Source organism: Canis aureus, chromosome 26 (assembly GCF_053574225.1).
Source record: "Canis aureus isolate CA01 chromosome 26, VMU_Caureus_v.1.0, whole genome shotgun sequence".
NCBI lineage: Eukaryota > Metazoa > Chordata > Mammalia > Carnivora > Canidae > Canis > Canis aureus.
Genome location: NC_135636.1, coordinates 17,100,928 through 17,116,738, shown reverse-complemented (window position 1 = coordinate 17,116,738; position 15,811 = coordinate 17,100,928). Strand labels below are relative to the sequence as shown.

Below are 15,811 nucleotides of genomic sequence, written 5' to 3'. Positions count from 1 at the left end.
GATCCCGGGTCTCCAGGATCAGGCCCTGGGCTGCAGGAGGCGCTAAACCGCTGAGCCACCGGGGGCTGCCCTATTTACCCTTTTAAACGGCTGTGTAGTATTTCCCTGTCTGGGAATACAGTGAAACGCGTTCACCTAGTTCCTGATATATGTGCACTTAGGCTATTTTGACCTTTTACCAGTGAGCAAAGCCATAACGAACATCCTTGAACCGACTGCCCATGTGCGTGGTTCTAGTGTAAGAGACCTCCTAGAAAGGGAAGCGCTGGGTCAGAGGACAGTGCACCCAACCCACATCCATCGACAGACGACCACGAACAAAGGCCTGTCAGCCTGTCCTGCCACCCGCACAGGAAACTGGCTTTCCCGACGGCGATGCCAGCACAGTATAGGTTACCAAACTTTCTGATCTTTGCCTGATAGGTAAAGACGCATCTCTTACTTTAATTAGCATTTAATTAAGTGATGGTGAGCACCCTTCCACGTCGTTACAAAGCCATCTGCATCTGTTCCTGTGAACTGTAACCTGTTTCTCTCCTTTGCCAAGTGCTCTAGTGCGTTGCTGGCCACACCAATTTGCAAAAGCCTTTTACATATTAGAGAAAGCACCTTATTCCAGGTAAAGGTTAGCAATCCTCCTCTTCTGGTTTTAGTTTTGGGTCTTGCTCTAGAAAGACTTGGTCTACTTCTAAACTCCTCCCTGGAAGCCAAGGGTAGAGTTTTAGGTCTTTAAAAATTTATAAACTTTGCCACCTTTTCAGCTGGCACTTGTACCACGAACTTGATGTGCTTCACCTTTCACCTTTGCCCAGAAGGCAGAGGGGAAAGTAACACACCCCAGTTTAGGGACAGGTAGACTAGGGGTTTTTCAGAGCCAAGTCATGCTCTTTAAAAGGTGCCTATTGAAAATGAACACGCCCAGAGCTCAAGCAGCCAGCTCTCACTCGAGAGGAGTAAGAAGTGGTCCCTGCCCTGAGGTCACTTATAATCTAGTCAGAGAAGAGACAGGTTCAAAAATAAATCCAACCGCCAGGTGCCAGGAGTCCAGGGGAGGGACGGGAAAGGGAAACAAGGCAGTAAGTCAGCACCACAGCCTGATGTGGTGTTTGTTTTCTTAAACCTGCCAGCACCAAGCCTTCACTGCCTTGTCAAGGGCAAGGCCACCTTCGGGAGACTGTGTTAGGACCTACTCACAATGTCTGTGATTCTTACCCACCCACACCCCTGTTTTTCTAGGACCAGCGCCTGTGCTCATCTACAAGATTATGCAAAGCCAACAAGTGACCAGGGGAGGAGGAGCTCCTGAGGGGCTCCATCCACACGAGTTCCAGCTTCGCCCCAGCATTCACCCTCTGGGTTTAACTGTCGTGTGGGCAGGACAAGCGTCGAACAAGCCCACATACCTGTAGACTTACACCCCAGCACAAACAGAACCACCTGCAGATAACGCTTTACTAACATGAAGTCTTACAAATAACACAGGTCAAGGAATGACAAAAATGTCCCTCCATTAACTGTGTGTTTGCTCCGTGATTCAATTAAAAACTGTAGCGAGCTATTACCATGTGATTATGAGATCTTAATACGGGAATTATTTAAACACACGGCTCAAAGGCCTCCAGCATCTCTTGGGCAGGTAACAACAAACAGTTCAGACAAGAGTCTAGGGTAATCCTAAAGACACAGGCTGACAGGTCATTTTCAACAGTTCAGTTGGCTTTCCACCTAGGTCTAGAAAATGTGAAAACTATCATTCTGGAATCCTCACCATGGCTAACAGATCCATAGAACCAGCCTCACACCTGTGTGGCAGGTTCCTCCCAGCAGCTGGAGGTGGTGGTGGGGGTGGGGTGGGGGGGAGTCATGGGTGCAGGACAGACTTTCTGGTATCTGGTTGTAGACATCAACTCTGCTACCTGCTTCTTCCAAGCTGCCGCCACCTGAATTGCACGTCCTCTCATCTTGGGGCATAGAGGTGTATCCAGGGGGTATTTCACCTGGGGGTCCAGCTCTATGACCGGAAGAGGATGTTAGCAGACCCTCCTGTGATCTTCAGCTGTGTGAAGATGGAGCACGTAGCCCCCACAACAGCCTCGCAGGCCAAGGCAGAGGTAATAAGGCGAGTCTGAGCATAACCTTGAGGCCATGCCAACCCACAAACCTAGGACAGGAGCTTAGTCAAGGTGCCTAAGCTAGAAGGAAAACCTGGACTAACACTTATTTGATCTACTGAGCACTGCCATAAACTGAAACCGTTTGCACTGGGGGAGAAAAGAAAAATGTGGGTCTTATATAGTTCTGAAAGAGAAGAGAAATGGTCTCAAGAGGACTAATGCCAGGAGGGCCAGGCTTTAGGCAACAGTCTAACACTCAAACAGCACCTGGGCTTCGTCGGGGCCAATCTCTCTACAGAGCCTAGGTGAGAAGGAATCCTCTGTCCTAAAACTCAGGGTTCTGCCTCTCATATGAAACCAGAATTTTGGCAACTTGTTTGGCCCCCAAAGAGCAGCCAACTCCATCTGGGTTGCTACACATCCTTAGGCTTTGCCCTCATGGAGTACTGCCTCATGGGAGGGACAGAGGGTAAAGAGTAATAAGCAAAACATTCCAGGCAGTGCAAACAGCATGTGCAAGGGCCCTGCGGCAGGACAGAAGGTGATGATGCATTTGAGGACAGAATGGGGACTGGTGGAACAGGATGAGGATTTGGATATGGTAGAAGACAATGCAGCACGTAGGATGGAGTTAGGAGCTAGCAAGGAAACAAAACAGCTGTACAAGGCCTTTGGGGCCACACACAGAGCTGTCCCAAGAGCAACAGGAAGCCACCAAGTGGCTCTTAGTGAAGAGGACAATCAAATCGAATCAAGATGCAAACCAGAAACAGAGGATATTGTAGGTCAATCATTTTAAATGAAAAAAAGGGAAAGGCTCTGGAAAGACCAGGATGGCAAGAGGATGGAAAAAGCACTGGTGGTGGACCAGAGTAGATATGGATGGGCCAATTCAACCACTACCATAGGGGTTCAGGTGTTAGCAGATGGTGACTTGGACCAGCAGGGGACATGTGGGAGGTGGCAGGATTCCAGTGAGGCATTAGAGATAAGATTTTCAGAACCTGAAGGTGGATTAGATATGGATGGGAAGAGAAAGGGAAGTACTACAGGGTGTCTTCCAGATTTCTGGCTCATGGTACTAGGTGTTGAAATGCTGGTGCCAGTCATCCATGAAGGGCCCTAGGCAGGATCTAATTTGGAGAGAGAAGATGCCAAATATGGTTCTGAACGTGAATTCAAGATCCCTTGGAAGTGCTGTAAAGAGAGAGGCTGAATAAACAAGTGTATAAACCACTTCCTCCTCTTTGGGGCTCACACGGCGAGATTCAGCGACCTGCAGTAGGCATTTCAGGGCTTTGTGGCAACTCCTGTCTTCAAGAGTAGAGGTCTGAAAGCTCTTTCTCCCTACCTCAAGTCTTCCTTGTGCCCTTCTGGGGATTTCTTTAGCCCCTCCTCAGTGAGGAGGGGCCTCAGAACCCCAAAACAGGGCTACTCTGAAATGGAAACAACTGCAGGCAGCTCTGGATGGTCACCAGCTTCCCAGGGGCGCAGCTAGCTGACCTGTGGGGTGACGGAAGGCCCAAGAAGGGCCCTACAGACACTAACTGTGCTGCACACCCTAACAGGTGTCCTGAACCAGCTCCTGCCATGAGTCAGAATCAATCTCGAGGATCTTCACTCTACCAGATTGTTTTAACATCTAACAGGGAAGGGAAGGAGAAGATCACATCTGCACCAGAATATCGGAAGTGTCTAACTGCCCCCTCCCCATCTTCCCAAAGCTTAGTTACCATGGTAACCAGTTCACAGTGACACAACTCTCACACAATCCCCAATGTTTGTGGCCCATGAGGGAGGAGAACGAAAAGGTGTCTAATGACCCTGACAGGCATGGGCCACAACTGAGGCTGGTTACCACCCTCCTCTGCCACCACACCACAGCAGGACGGGGTGGCCCTCAGAGAGTCCACAGATCTGGGCTTCGGATATCAGAGCAAGAGGAGTGACCCAAATTGACTGGAACCTTCAACACTACAGGGCTTAGCAGTAATTATGCGGCCCCGGGCGGAGGGTAGGGAGGTGGGGGGCTGGAGGGCAGAGCCGATGAGCCAGACACAGCCCAAAGTAGCCTTCCTCACAAGTGCCAAGCCCTCACCATGTCCACTCTGGGCATTCAGCATCCTCAGATGTGCTTAAAAGAAAATGGCATGGTGAGGAGATGAGGGGAGATGTTATCAGTAGCCAAAACCAGAAAGGGTCAGTGAGGTACGGAAGAAGGGAGGAGACATTCAGAGGGTGGAGGGCAAAGACAGAGTTGGATCACCCTCCCCCTATGCAGACTAAGGGATTTCAGCATGAATCAAGTTTTCCCAGGACAACCTTCCAGATCTTGCTAGCAAAAAAGGAAGTGCAGAGTTTCAGCGAGGGAGGGAAAACATTTTTAAGTTAAAGAGCAAAGACTACACCATAGAAGCCAGGCTGCTGCCATTTCCAGACACAATCCCTGTGACTTCCCCACCTCGCACCTCTGAAAAGCAACCTGCCCCTGAAACCGTCATCTTTCAGAAGGGGACAGGCAGCTGCGGTGCCTGTGAGGCTCTGGGATTCCACTTCAATGAAAGGTCTGTCATGCACAGTGTGGGAAAGAAACCCTGAGCCGCTAGAGGCTCACCTGCCCACCGAGTGAAATTCAAGGTCTTCAGATTTAGAGCTCAGCGCCACCTTTGCAGGCTTTATCTTTCTGATGAGAGATTAAACGCTCAACTTAAAGTTTAAATGGACTTTTAAAAAGTCACTACTTTGATCCTTTAGCAGTCTGCACAGTCTTAAAGTTGTAAAACCGGGATGCCTGGGTGGCTCAGCGGTTCTGCCTTCAGCTCAGGGCATGATCCCAGGATCTGGGATCGAGTCCCACATCGGGCTCCTGCATGCAGCCTGCTTCTCCCTCTGCCTATGTCTCTGCCTCTCTCTCTCTCTCTCTCTCATAAATAAATAAAATCTTTAAAAAAAAAATAAAGTTGTAAAACCATTAAGATCTCTATCCCAAAGATAATCTAGGTCTCATATTCAGGGACTGAGGTAACTGGGAATCTGTCCTGGCCACTTAATGTTCCAAGTGGACACATTCTAGGGGAAGTTATGGAAGAGACTCCAGGGAGTTCACCCTGGGGATGGTGGGGTGGGCACAGGATGGGGGCAGACAGCAGGGAGTGTAGGACAAGCCCTCTGCAGCACTCAGGAGACAGATCCAGCCCAACACTACTGTGCCCCAAGCACCGCACTTCCAGAAAGGCACACCTGGAGTAAAGCCCGTTGCTGTGATACTTACGGAGAGTGTCATTACTGGAATCCCACGCTTCCACCAGCAAAGTGTAGGACCTCTGTAACAGAGAGAAACCACCACTTAGTATTCAGAAATAAGAGTCAGCTCCCACATGTCACACTTGCTCGCGCTCCCTCACATACTCCACCGAACAGAACCATAAAACCAAAATGAAAACTCTTGTTTGCTGTGGAGCAGAGATCCCCCAACGCCCCTCCTTGGTACCCATCCCCAGGTTGACTCCTTCCGCCTGGCAGGGGCCCACCACGATTGGTCACTGTCAGCTGTGCAAGCTGCCCAAAGTCATCATCAGGAAGTACCACCTCCCTATATGTGAACACAGTACAGTTTTCCAAAACTTTCCAGACCTTAACTCTAGTGCATGAGAAACACACACAAAGAATTTCTTCTAAGCTAACCTAACCAGGTATTTGCATGGGGGCGGGGGGAGGGCATCCAGTGAGGAGGGCTGAGTATTGCTAAGGTTACACTTTGGGCCCTGGTGGGGCAGCCCCTGGGGAGGCCCCCTTTCCTTTCCAGAACCCCTTTGAAAGCCCTGTCTGTGAGACCATCTCGGCTCCCACAAGTATCAGGTGACTCTAGGAAGCAGGAGGGGGGGGGGGTAGGTGCAAAGAGACCAGGACAAAGGCGGCGACCTAACTTGGGGTGCTTGGGGGCCAGACTCTGGGGGTGAAAGCACAAAAAGGGAGAAACCACCACACCCCCACGGGTTATAGCTATTGATGGACTTATCTGTCAATAAGATCTAACATTCCAGGAATAATCAGAGTCCACTAACTAAACAAATTCCCTGGACACTGGCAGGATGCCAGCTATTATACTGAAGGCACCTTTTTATCTTCCAGGCTTATCTCAGAATTCCACACCTCCCCCCCCCCCCCAAATCCAAGCCATTAGCAAATTCCCGCTTTTACTCAAATCTTCACTTGTAATTTAGAATGAGGTCAGTCTCACAAAACACCACAGTTTAAATAAACCTGCTATCTTGGCGCTGGAGAAATATATCTGAGGGGGGTGGGGAGAAAAGGCCCATGAGGCCTTCCTCTGTATCCCTGCATGGTCACTGTCAGATACCAACGCACTGGACACAGTGGCGCACGGAGCTCAAAGAGCACCGTGTGGCCAGAAGCACAGTCACCAAGAAGAGGCAGACCTACAAGGTGAAGGCAAACATGGAGCAAAAGAAAGAAAAAAGGAGCTTCATTCATAACTCCAGGCAAGCTTATGGCTCGCACAGAGACACAGCATGTTGTCTCTGAATATAAAAATATCTTGTGATAGACCCTGCCTTGGAATTCAGCCGAAATATGTTTCATACTCAAAGCAGAGTAGGATTCCATTTCGTTCACTGATAACTGTGGGAAAATGCTCAGAAAAGCAAGCAAAACCAGGCAAGCCAGGGCACATACCCAGCCCTCTCCTGTTTGGTGGCCATGGGTCCCAATTCCTTGTTGTCATCGTTAATATTTTATTAGTAAAAGTTACACCTTGTTTACAGCCACTAAATTTCCCGGGACTTAACAACAAATTACAGGACTCTTCCCTGAGAGCAGCAAGAAATTACATTTCTCTACTGATTGGAGGTGAGAACCAAGTCCAAATGAGGCCCGATGTGGGGCCGATTCTGTATAATTAAGCCCATCGCTGGCTGGCCATGTCGAGACCACGTTCTATACATTCCCGTATTGTAATTAATCCTCTGATTAAATGCATTGATACCCGCGGTTCTGACAGACTTGCACAAGCACTAAACATGTAATATCCACAAACCCCACGGGAGGAGAAGGCGTGCCTGGACTGAGCTGGCATGACAGTATTAACTCTGCTTGATGCTCAAAGAAGGTGGCATCCCTCAGTTCTTGCAAAAGAACCAGGAAGAGCAAGCTGTGTACCAGGTTCATCTCCACCACTGCCGGGAAGACCTCAGGAGGTGCTGACCGACACTGCCCAACCTCGAGGGAAAAGAGCGACCCGGCAGCACTGAGCTCGGGACGCCAAGTGTCCTAATCTTCCGTGAACTGCCTTCTCAGAGACGGACACGGGGTGAGGGCTGGGGCTACAGTGCTGACAACAAGGCCTTGTCAAAAAAAATAAACAAAAGAAATAAAAAGCCCTGGATCGTCTCTGTCCCTGGTTTCTGAGAAGTGCTGATGGTTCTGGGCCTCACCTCCTGGGGCAGGAGGATTCCTCCCACCCAGCCTTCAGAAGAAAGGATTCCCTCCAAGGCCCCTATTAGGAGGCCCTCTTCCCTCCCACTCCATCCCCACACTATAGATCAACAATCAAGATAATTTGGTAATGATTATTAGTTGCTAGGAACTTTAATTTTTCCCAGGCCCACGCTTGACCTCTGTACATCCCAGAATATATATCCATACTCGGAGGTCCAGACCGCACACTTTGTGTCATCATGTTAGGCCAGTATCAGGCCAAGAATTGGACGCAATCTGCTCTGATCACGTCACCCCCAATTTGTCACTGCCAATCTGTCCCCCAGCGGAGGCCAAGTCCCTGGGCACCCTCTTAAGGGCTTGGAAAGGGGGTGCCAGGCCAGATGATGGGCAAGTGTCCAACTTAACAAGTTCATACAAAAATACCACCCACGAGAAACAGAACCAGCAAATACCTGGATCTTTCTTGGCCTCAGACTACAAAAGTAAGACTAGAAGAAGAGTCACCTTGCTTTTTTTTTTTTTTTTCTTTTCTTAAATCTCTCCCAGAATGAGAGCCTGGGGGCAGAGCAGGAGGGATGGGTAGATGGGAAGCTACTTCAGTGTGGGTTTGTGCCTCCCTTCCCACCTCCAGGCCCAGGGAAATCTGGCCACAGCAGCTGGTCCCCATTCCCAGGCAGCAGGAAAGAAGAATGGCCAGCTCTCAGAGTGACCTCTGGGGAGGAGGGTCCGGCCTCCAAACCCCAAGGCCCCCGGGGCCTCCCAGCACCCGGGGCACGGAGGCTGCGGGCGACTCCACGGTGGTTGCCTTGGCACCGCGCAGAGTGGTAAGCACTTAATTGCCACATTAAGAAGGGGGATGTAAGAAACAAAGGTAATTGTGTTGGCAGCTGGGAGCTTCCTTTTCCTGGCAACAGTGGCGGCCAAACCAAGCCCGAGAAGAGGCTGCTTCCATTCCTGCCAAGCTGACGGACGCAACAAACCGCCGTCCGAGCGGCACGCGTGCGGCGTCCAAAACCCCAGGCTGCTGCGACGGGGCGGCCGAGGAGCACAGACCCCGGGATGCCCGACGTGCCCGGGGGGCCACTGTGCCAGGCGGTCGGCCCGGGGTTTGCCTGGGGCCCTGTGCTCTGCTGACTCAACTGGCGCTTCCTGTCGCGGGCCCTGTATTAGCAGTATTTTTGGAGAGGCGGCATTATTCTCTGTAATCCTCATTTCAGTCAATTCGGCCACACTATTGTCCTGCCTGCGTCTGGGTGGCCACGGTATAAAATATTCCAGTCACAAACATATTAAAGGCTTCAGCGATCGCATGTGTGGGCACACGCACGCTCGCACGAACAATTCACGTGTCACCAGGTCGTGGCCAGGGGAGGCCTGAAGAAAGGACAAGTGCCCCACAGCATCCGAGCTGACATGACTTCGGCCGTGGACTGCAATTTAGTCTGCAGGGCTTGACATTTCAATAGAGTCCGATCTGGTTACAAAGGGTGATTTTCTCATGAAAGCCCACCTCAAAGACTCACCAAGTGGGCCCCAAAGCTCATATCCAGAATGGAGACTCTCAATGAGATGCCCCCACCGCCTTTCCCATCATTACCCTTACCTGTTTGAAAAGCATCCCACTGATAATTAAATGCACCAGTTACAAAAGGGTGGCGAGGTTAATAGATAGAATACCGAGAAGCCAGCCAAGCACAACCGTCCGGTTCACACAGAGCAAGCCTGAACAAGAAGCCTTTCTACTTATTTACCAAAAGTGTAGAAAAACTGGGCTGAGCTGGTGGAGGACTCTGAATGTTTGACTATTTATGTACCACTTTAGCCACTGGGAGCCACATCGCAGAATTTCTTCCCTGAACATGCACTGCACCAGTGACAAACGTCACCGCAGGGCAGTCCACGCAGTGACCAGAAACCAGCAAGGAAATCACCACACGGCCGGCCACCCAGCACCACGAGCCAAGATAAAGGTAGAACACTTCTGAATGCAGAACCCGGTTCTACCTCTGCCACCGTTCTAGGAAACCCAAGAGTCATCACTTCTCATGCATCCTAATACATCTTCCTGAAGTTGAAAAGTGGATTATGTTTATTTTATTTTATTTTTTTAAGTGTATTTAAGAGCTCGAGCCATGTGCCACTTCTCTCAGAAGGAACACACTTATAGAAGTTTACCAAGGGGGAACTCTTGGGAATATTTGCCTTAAGGACTACCATGCTAACTGTGTGCACATCCAGAGAGGACGCATTCCTACATGGCAAGCCTGACACTGGAACCAAGTTCTGGGCCTTTAGAATGGACTGGTGGCTGCTATGAATCCAGCCAAGACCTCTGCTTGCTTTCCTGTTTTCAGATCAGGAACACGAAGACTCCTTTGTTGCCTTGGCTGCATGTTTTTCAGGAACAACATTTTTCATCCATGCGAAACTTTCCACATGCCTTCTACCAAGGGACCCCTTCCTGCTCCTTGATGTAAAGGTTGTAGGCAGTATTCAGATCATTGGTTTTCAGGGAAGTGACATGCCTGTTTAAGTGGCTGCCACTCCTCCTTACCCCTACTGCCTCGATGCCAAAAGCTTCACCGTTGTCTACAAATGTCTGAAGTCGCTGAAGAATTATGGGTGTGGAGTTGGTGGGTTGCAAACTCATGTAAGTACTGGAGGTTTAAGTTGCTAAGAAACAAGACAAGGAGGAAGAAAACACAGAGGTTTACACCTTGAGGAGAAGAAAAAATTAGAAACCAAGTAATCTGAACAGGGATTTCATGTGGGGAGCAGCCATCCTACAGACACTTAGCACCAAGTAAGCACAGGTCCCCTTTCCCCCCAAGCCTGGTTTTGCAACGCAGATGTGTCATTTCATCACTTTCATTTGACACAGGGGTCTGAGAACAGAAGAGGTTTTCTCCACATGAGAAAAGGCCTGTGCTCAAAGCACTTGAACTCCTGTGTGCGGTTGTCTGCATGCATGATGACCACATGGGTTGTACATACTGGCTGCAGAAAGGAGCCAGTTCAGAGGAGAACCCCATCCATGTGTCCACACCGCACCTAACAGAAGCACAGGGACCCAGAAACACAGCAGAGGGCATAAAGGCAAGGACATATCAATTATATTCTGTGATGAACCTAGTGGCATCGGATTTCCTCAAACCCCCCCTCCCTGCCCCCGCAGTTGCTCAATCAGGCCCTAAGTGTGAAAGGGGCCAAAGCTGGCATCCCTCTGTAATCTCTGACACTTCATTGGATTTTCCTGAAAAAAAAAAAAAAAAAAAAAAAAATCAGCTGCTCCCAGCAAGCCTTTTATCACTGTCAATGGCCTTTAAATAGGACGCCAAAAGACCTGATAGTCAACTACCTCCACCCCACCCCAAGTTTCTCTAGATTCATTTCACTGCAGGGTCCGCAAAGCATCAGTTCAGGAACTGGGGTCCTGGAGTTCCTAAAAAGCTTTGGGGGCTTGGTAGTGGTAACTGCATGAATGGATTTTCAATAAGCAGGTACTATGGGGAGTTAGCACTAATTCTGAGAGGTACAACTTAACCATTTCAATGATTTACAAATGGTTATTCTCAAATCACTTCCCGTTGAGCTCAATTACCTTCCATAACATATGTTCTTATCACTGGGTGCGTCTGATTGGAGGGTCATCAATCAGGCCAGTTACTTCCAGTTAAGACCCTGTGAACAGCCCTGGTTTGGGGATTAGAAGCCACCAATGAGAACCACAAGCCTGGAACAGGGGCAGCAGACAACCAGTGGCACATTGATCAGATACAATCCAACAGGCAGACCCACCTCTACAGAGCTCCCCACAGGGACACTGGAATGTGGACTAGATTTCAAATGTGACCACTCATTTCCTCTTCTTCCTCTCTATAACACGAACAGTTGGTTTGACTACAGTCATAATTCCAAACAAAAGACATGAATTACACCACCTTCTAAACTGACCTTCTACCGTGCCCTCTGAACCACAGCTCTTCCACTGTCAGCACATTTGGGAAGACCCATGCTAAGGGTAATTGTGACTGTTTAAGGGCCAGGGCCTCCAATGGAAGTCCCAAGTGGTTTGATTAAAAAAAAAAAAAGAAAAAAAAATTGTATCACCTTCCATCTTGAATTCTGTACCAAGTTCAGTTATTACCTATTTAAGAAAGTCAGTCTTAAATAGACGTGCTTATTAATATTTTATTGCCAAACTGAATGAGACTGTTCTATGTTCTTCAATACCTAAATGCTTTCACTTCAGGTTAACATTCACCCTGGAATCATTCTTTAAAAGTTACAGACTGTGGTGTTTCTCTAACCACACTCGGAAAATAAACTAAAACAATACACCTAAACTTCACTTTCTCTTGGGAAGCAAAGCTTATGTTTCACAGCAGGTCTTTTAGGGGGGGCAGGGTGGAGACTCATTTATGAGTGATACATGCATTTGGCCCAACTTCAAAAGAACTACACTCTGTGTAGCCCCAGCAGTCTCCCTATTCTAGAAAAGCCGAGAGTCTATTTCATGGTTGGTGACCCGTGGGCCCTGAAACCACAGAAGAGCACCAGCAAATCAATCGTCTCCCTGCCCCACACACCGCTTCTGCTCATTCCCCATTTGACATTTGGCAGAGTCCTAGATAGGGACAGACACACCTTCTGGGTCACTTTTCCGGGGCCAGTCTGGTGAGCAAGGCTCCCTGTTCTCATCCAAGCCATCCTCTGACCCTACTCTCCAAAGTGAGCCTCAGCCAGGCCTGCAGCTTTTCCACATCACTAATAAGATTCCTTTTATGGTCTTGTGAAAAGCAAGGGGCTCCGGACTGATCCTCAGGAGGGTGGAACCACCTGCAGGCCCCTTCCCCCCTAAACTCTAAACACAAGTTCAAGGGTGGGCAGTATTCACAGTGAACTTGGGCACGGGCAGATTACAAAGTGGCCAGCCTCTTTAAAGTTCTCCCTAGTAGGGGATTAACAAACAAGATAAACAGTCTTTGTAAAATTGAAATCTCACAACAGACGCAGCCCTGCATTCTCAGAACTCTACATACCATGGGTTTTTATAAGTCCCTTTTAATGGCATGTTTCCGATAACTGTCTTATCTCACCCATGGCAGAGGGCACTTTATAACGCCAGCTCCAGTCAATGTGCGGCTTGAGAGCCACCCCAAGATACACACACACACACTCACAATCACACGTGCCCCCCCCCCACGCCCACACCGAGGCACTCTCCCCCCTCCCTCTCCTCCCGGCCCTGCGAATCACAGCCCCAGCCCGCGGATAGGAGGCAGCAGAGCGCACCCCATCAGAGCACGTGGCGGAGAGTATTCCCCCGGGCACGGAGCTTCCCCCTCCCCCCCTCACCGCCCACCCTCGCCGCACAGGCCGGGCCAAGCCCCAGTCCTGGCGATGAGCCACGCCTCCTGGACGGCAGGAGCGGAGCAGAGGGCACCAGCGTTTTCCCCTTTCCTCCGCTTCTGCAATCACACACATCTTCCTTCTACCCAGTTTGGGATGTTGCAAGGGCCTGGTTGCAGGGCGGGCCAGCCGGGCCCGGGGCCTCGAGCGGCGCCCGGGGCAGGGGTCCGAGCCCTGGCACTTTCTCCGCAGCCGCCTCCAGCGGGCCGCCCCCTCCAGGCCTTGACACGCCCCCGCAGGCTAGCGGGGGCCGGAGCCCGCCGGACGAGGGCGCACCCCCGCCCTTCCCGGGGAAGTTTGCAAACACAGCTGGTTCCAGAGCCCGGGAACCGCTGGAAGTGAGGCCACAAGGGCTACACCGCGCGGGGGCGAGGGCAGGAAGGGGCCGGCAGGGGGCGGAGGCTCTCGGGCTCCCGGCTCCAGCCTCGGCCCAGAGTCAACCCCCACCCACCTCCCAGGCGGCGGCCGCCCCCGCACCCTCCCGTCCAGCCCGGAGCGCGTCCCCGCACGCCCCAAAGTCTCCCGGGCAGCGGCGGGAAACTGGCTCCCCCACGCCCTCCAGGAAGGGCACACCCGCCCTCGCGGCAGCTCACGAGAAAGGGGGGAGTGACCATTTGGACGGCTTCGAAGGCCAGAACTGCGCGTCGCCTTCCACGGCGCATCAGGTTCAATTCGTTAAGCAAAGAGAGATCGTCCATAAAGACGCCCAGCTCGGGCGGGGAGGGGGGGGGGGAGGGTCACTCTGGGGCCTTCTAGATGCAGGTTTAATACGCCCAGCTCGGGCGGGGAGGGGGGGGGGGAGGGTCACTCTGGGGCCTTCTAGATGCAGGTTTAATAAGCCCGCCTCCCTGGGAGCTTTGCCCCGCGAGCCCCCGCGAGCCCCCGCGGGCTCCCCACTGCCGCGCGCTAGGCAAGAGGCCGCGGAGACCGTAACCGGGGTCGCAGCCGCCTCACGCCGCACCCGGCAAGGCTTTGCCAGCCGGCGCGCAGGCTCCAGCCCAGACCCGCCGTCCCTCTGGCGAGGCCGCGGGGCTCCGCCGGCGCGGGCTGGGACCCCGGCGGGCCGCCCTCCCCGCGTGGCGCACTCACCGGCCAGGCGAAACTGAAAGGCAGCACGATGCGGTTGCGTTCGCTGCCACGGCCGGCCTTGAGATTGAAGGTGTTGCCCCCGAGGACTGGCGTGGAGCCCGACCCGAAGCTACAGGGCCCCCCGGCCGTGACGCGGAACTGGTACTCCTTGAGGCACACTTTGAAGTACGTGTCACACTCGTCGTGAGAGCACTTGCGGTCCCCCGGGCTCCGGACGCCGCCGCAGCAGTGCCCGTTCTGCAGCTCCCCGTTCACGTTCTGCATGGACAGGATCTCCAGCTCGAACTGGCCCGAGGCGCCGCACACCTGCCGGCGAGGGGGGAGGGAGGTCAGCGCGGGGGAGAGGGGCTTGCTCCGAGGGTGGAAGCGGCGACTCCCTCCCCGCCCGCCCCGACGGGCCCCCGGCGCCAAGTGAAAAGGATTTTGCAAAACTGGGTGCAAGGACTCAACGTGATTCCCGAGCACAAAATGCACGAGTGCCGGAGAAATCCGACGAGTGCTCCCGGGGGCGAGGAGCGGAGAGAACACAGCCCCCGGCCCCGCCCGGAGGGTGGAGGGGACACGTAGGAGGCCCGGGACTTCCCGGCCCAGGTGCAGCCCCTCGGGCGCGGGGGACCCAGCCGGGGAGCGGGGCGCCCGGGGGCTCCCGCGCCCGCTCGAGGCGCTCAGCCGCAGGCGTCCAGGGAGCTGCGAGGGAAAGGAGAGGGCGGGCCGGGAGGGAGGCCCGGCAGGCTCCTACCTTGGCTCGCAGGGCGCAGAGCAGGGCGAGCAGGAGGCTCAGGGGGCGCCCGGGCCGGTCGCGCGTCCGTGGGGACCGCATCGCTGCGCCGCGCGCCGCGGGCACTCGGGACGCCGCTGCCGCGGCTGCTGCTGCTCTCGCTGGTGCTCCGGCCGGTGCTGCCGCCGGTGCTGCCGTCGCCGCTGCCCCTGCGGCCGCCGCGTCCCGGCTCTAATATACTCCGCCGATTGGAGCATGCACGACTGGAAAACAACACCACTTTTCAAAAGCCCTTTCAAGAGCGGCGCGTTCCAGAAGGCAAAGGGCCCGGCCTCCTTTTATTATTCTGATCGCTTCTTTGAGGCGCTCCCCCTCCTCTTCCACCTCCCGGCTTTCTTTCCTTCTCTCGCGCTCCCCTTCTTTTATTATTATGATTATGTGCAGCCTTTTATTCCCTTTCAGATCAGCTGCTTAGAAAGAAGAGAGGGAGGGGAGGGAGGAAAAAAAAAAAAAAAAAAAAAAACCCGAGCCCAGTGCGCGGGCCGGCCGCAGGTAACACAATGACGCGTGCCCGCTCGGCTCTCGGAGAGGGACTCGGAGAGCCCGTCTGGGAGCCGCGGCCCGGGCTGGCCACCTCTACCCAGCGCGCCGGACGGGCGCATGCGCTCCTATTAATATTCATGAGGGGGCGTGCCGGGCGAGGACACGCCCCCTCCCCCTGGTTGCTGGGGAGGGGGCGTTCCGGGAGGAACTTGGAAGGGGCCGGGGGCTCCGGGGCCCGCGGGACGGCGTAGGCGTCGGCGTCCCGGGGCCCAGCGCGGACCCCGCGTCCGGGAGCTCCGGGCCGGGCGGGAAGGCGGGCGGGAAGGCGGGCAGGGTGCGGCGAGGACCTCGCCAGGGTCCGTTGCTCAGGGACGCGCGGCCCTGTAGATGCCAGGAGTCCCCTCGGGCTCCTCGGGCCGGCGGGTCTCGGCCCCAGGTGTAGGCGCCGCGGCGCTGCCGGAGCGGTCGGAGCCGG

The 15,811-nt window shown here is 53.3% G+C and overlaps 1 protein-coding gene across 1 annotated transcript in view; it reads right to left on the bottom strand.

The window, feature by feature from the left end:
• JAG1 (jagged canonical Notch ligand 1) overlaps positions 1–15,422 on the bottom strand; it is a 36,150-nt gene extending 20,728 nt beyond the window's left edge. The window contains exons 1-3 of the mRNA XM_077872204.1: positions 14,815–15,422; positions 14,076–14,381; positions 5,386–5,437 (exon numbers count right to left, since the gene is read on the bottom strand). Of these exons, the coding sequence (XP_077728330.1) occupies positions 5,386–5,437; positions 14,076–14,381; positions 14,815–14,895 (439 nt within the window). The 5' untranslated portion in view covers positions 14,896–15,422. The remainder of the gene's footprint in view (positions 1–5,385; positions 5,438–14,075; positions 14,382–14,814) is intronic.
• Between the last annotated feature and the right edge of the window lie 389 nt (positions 15,423–15,811).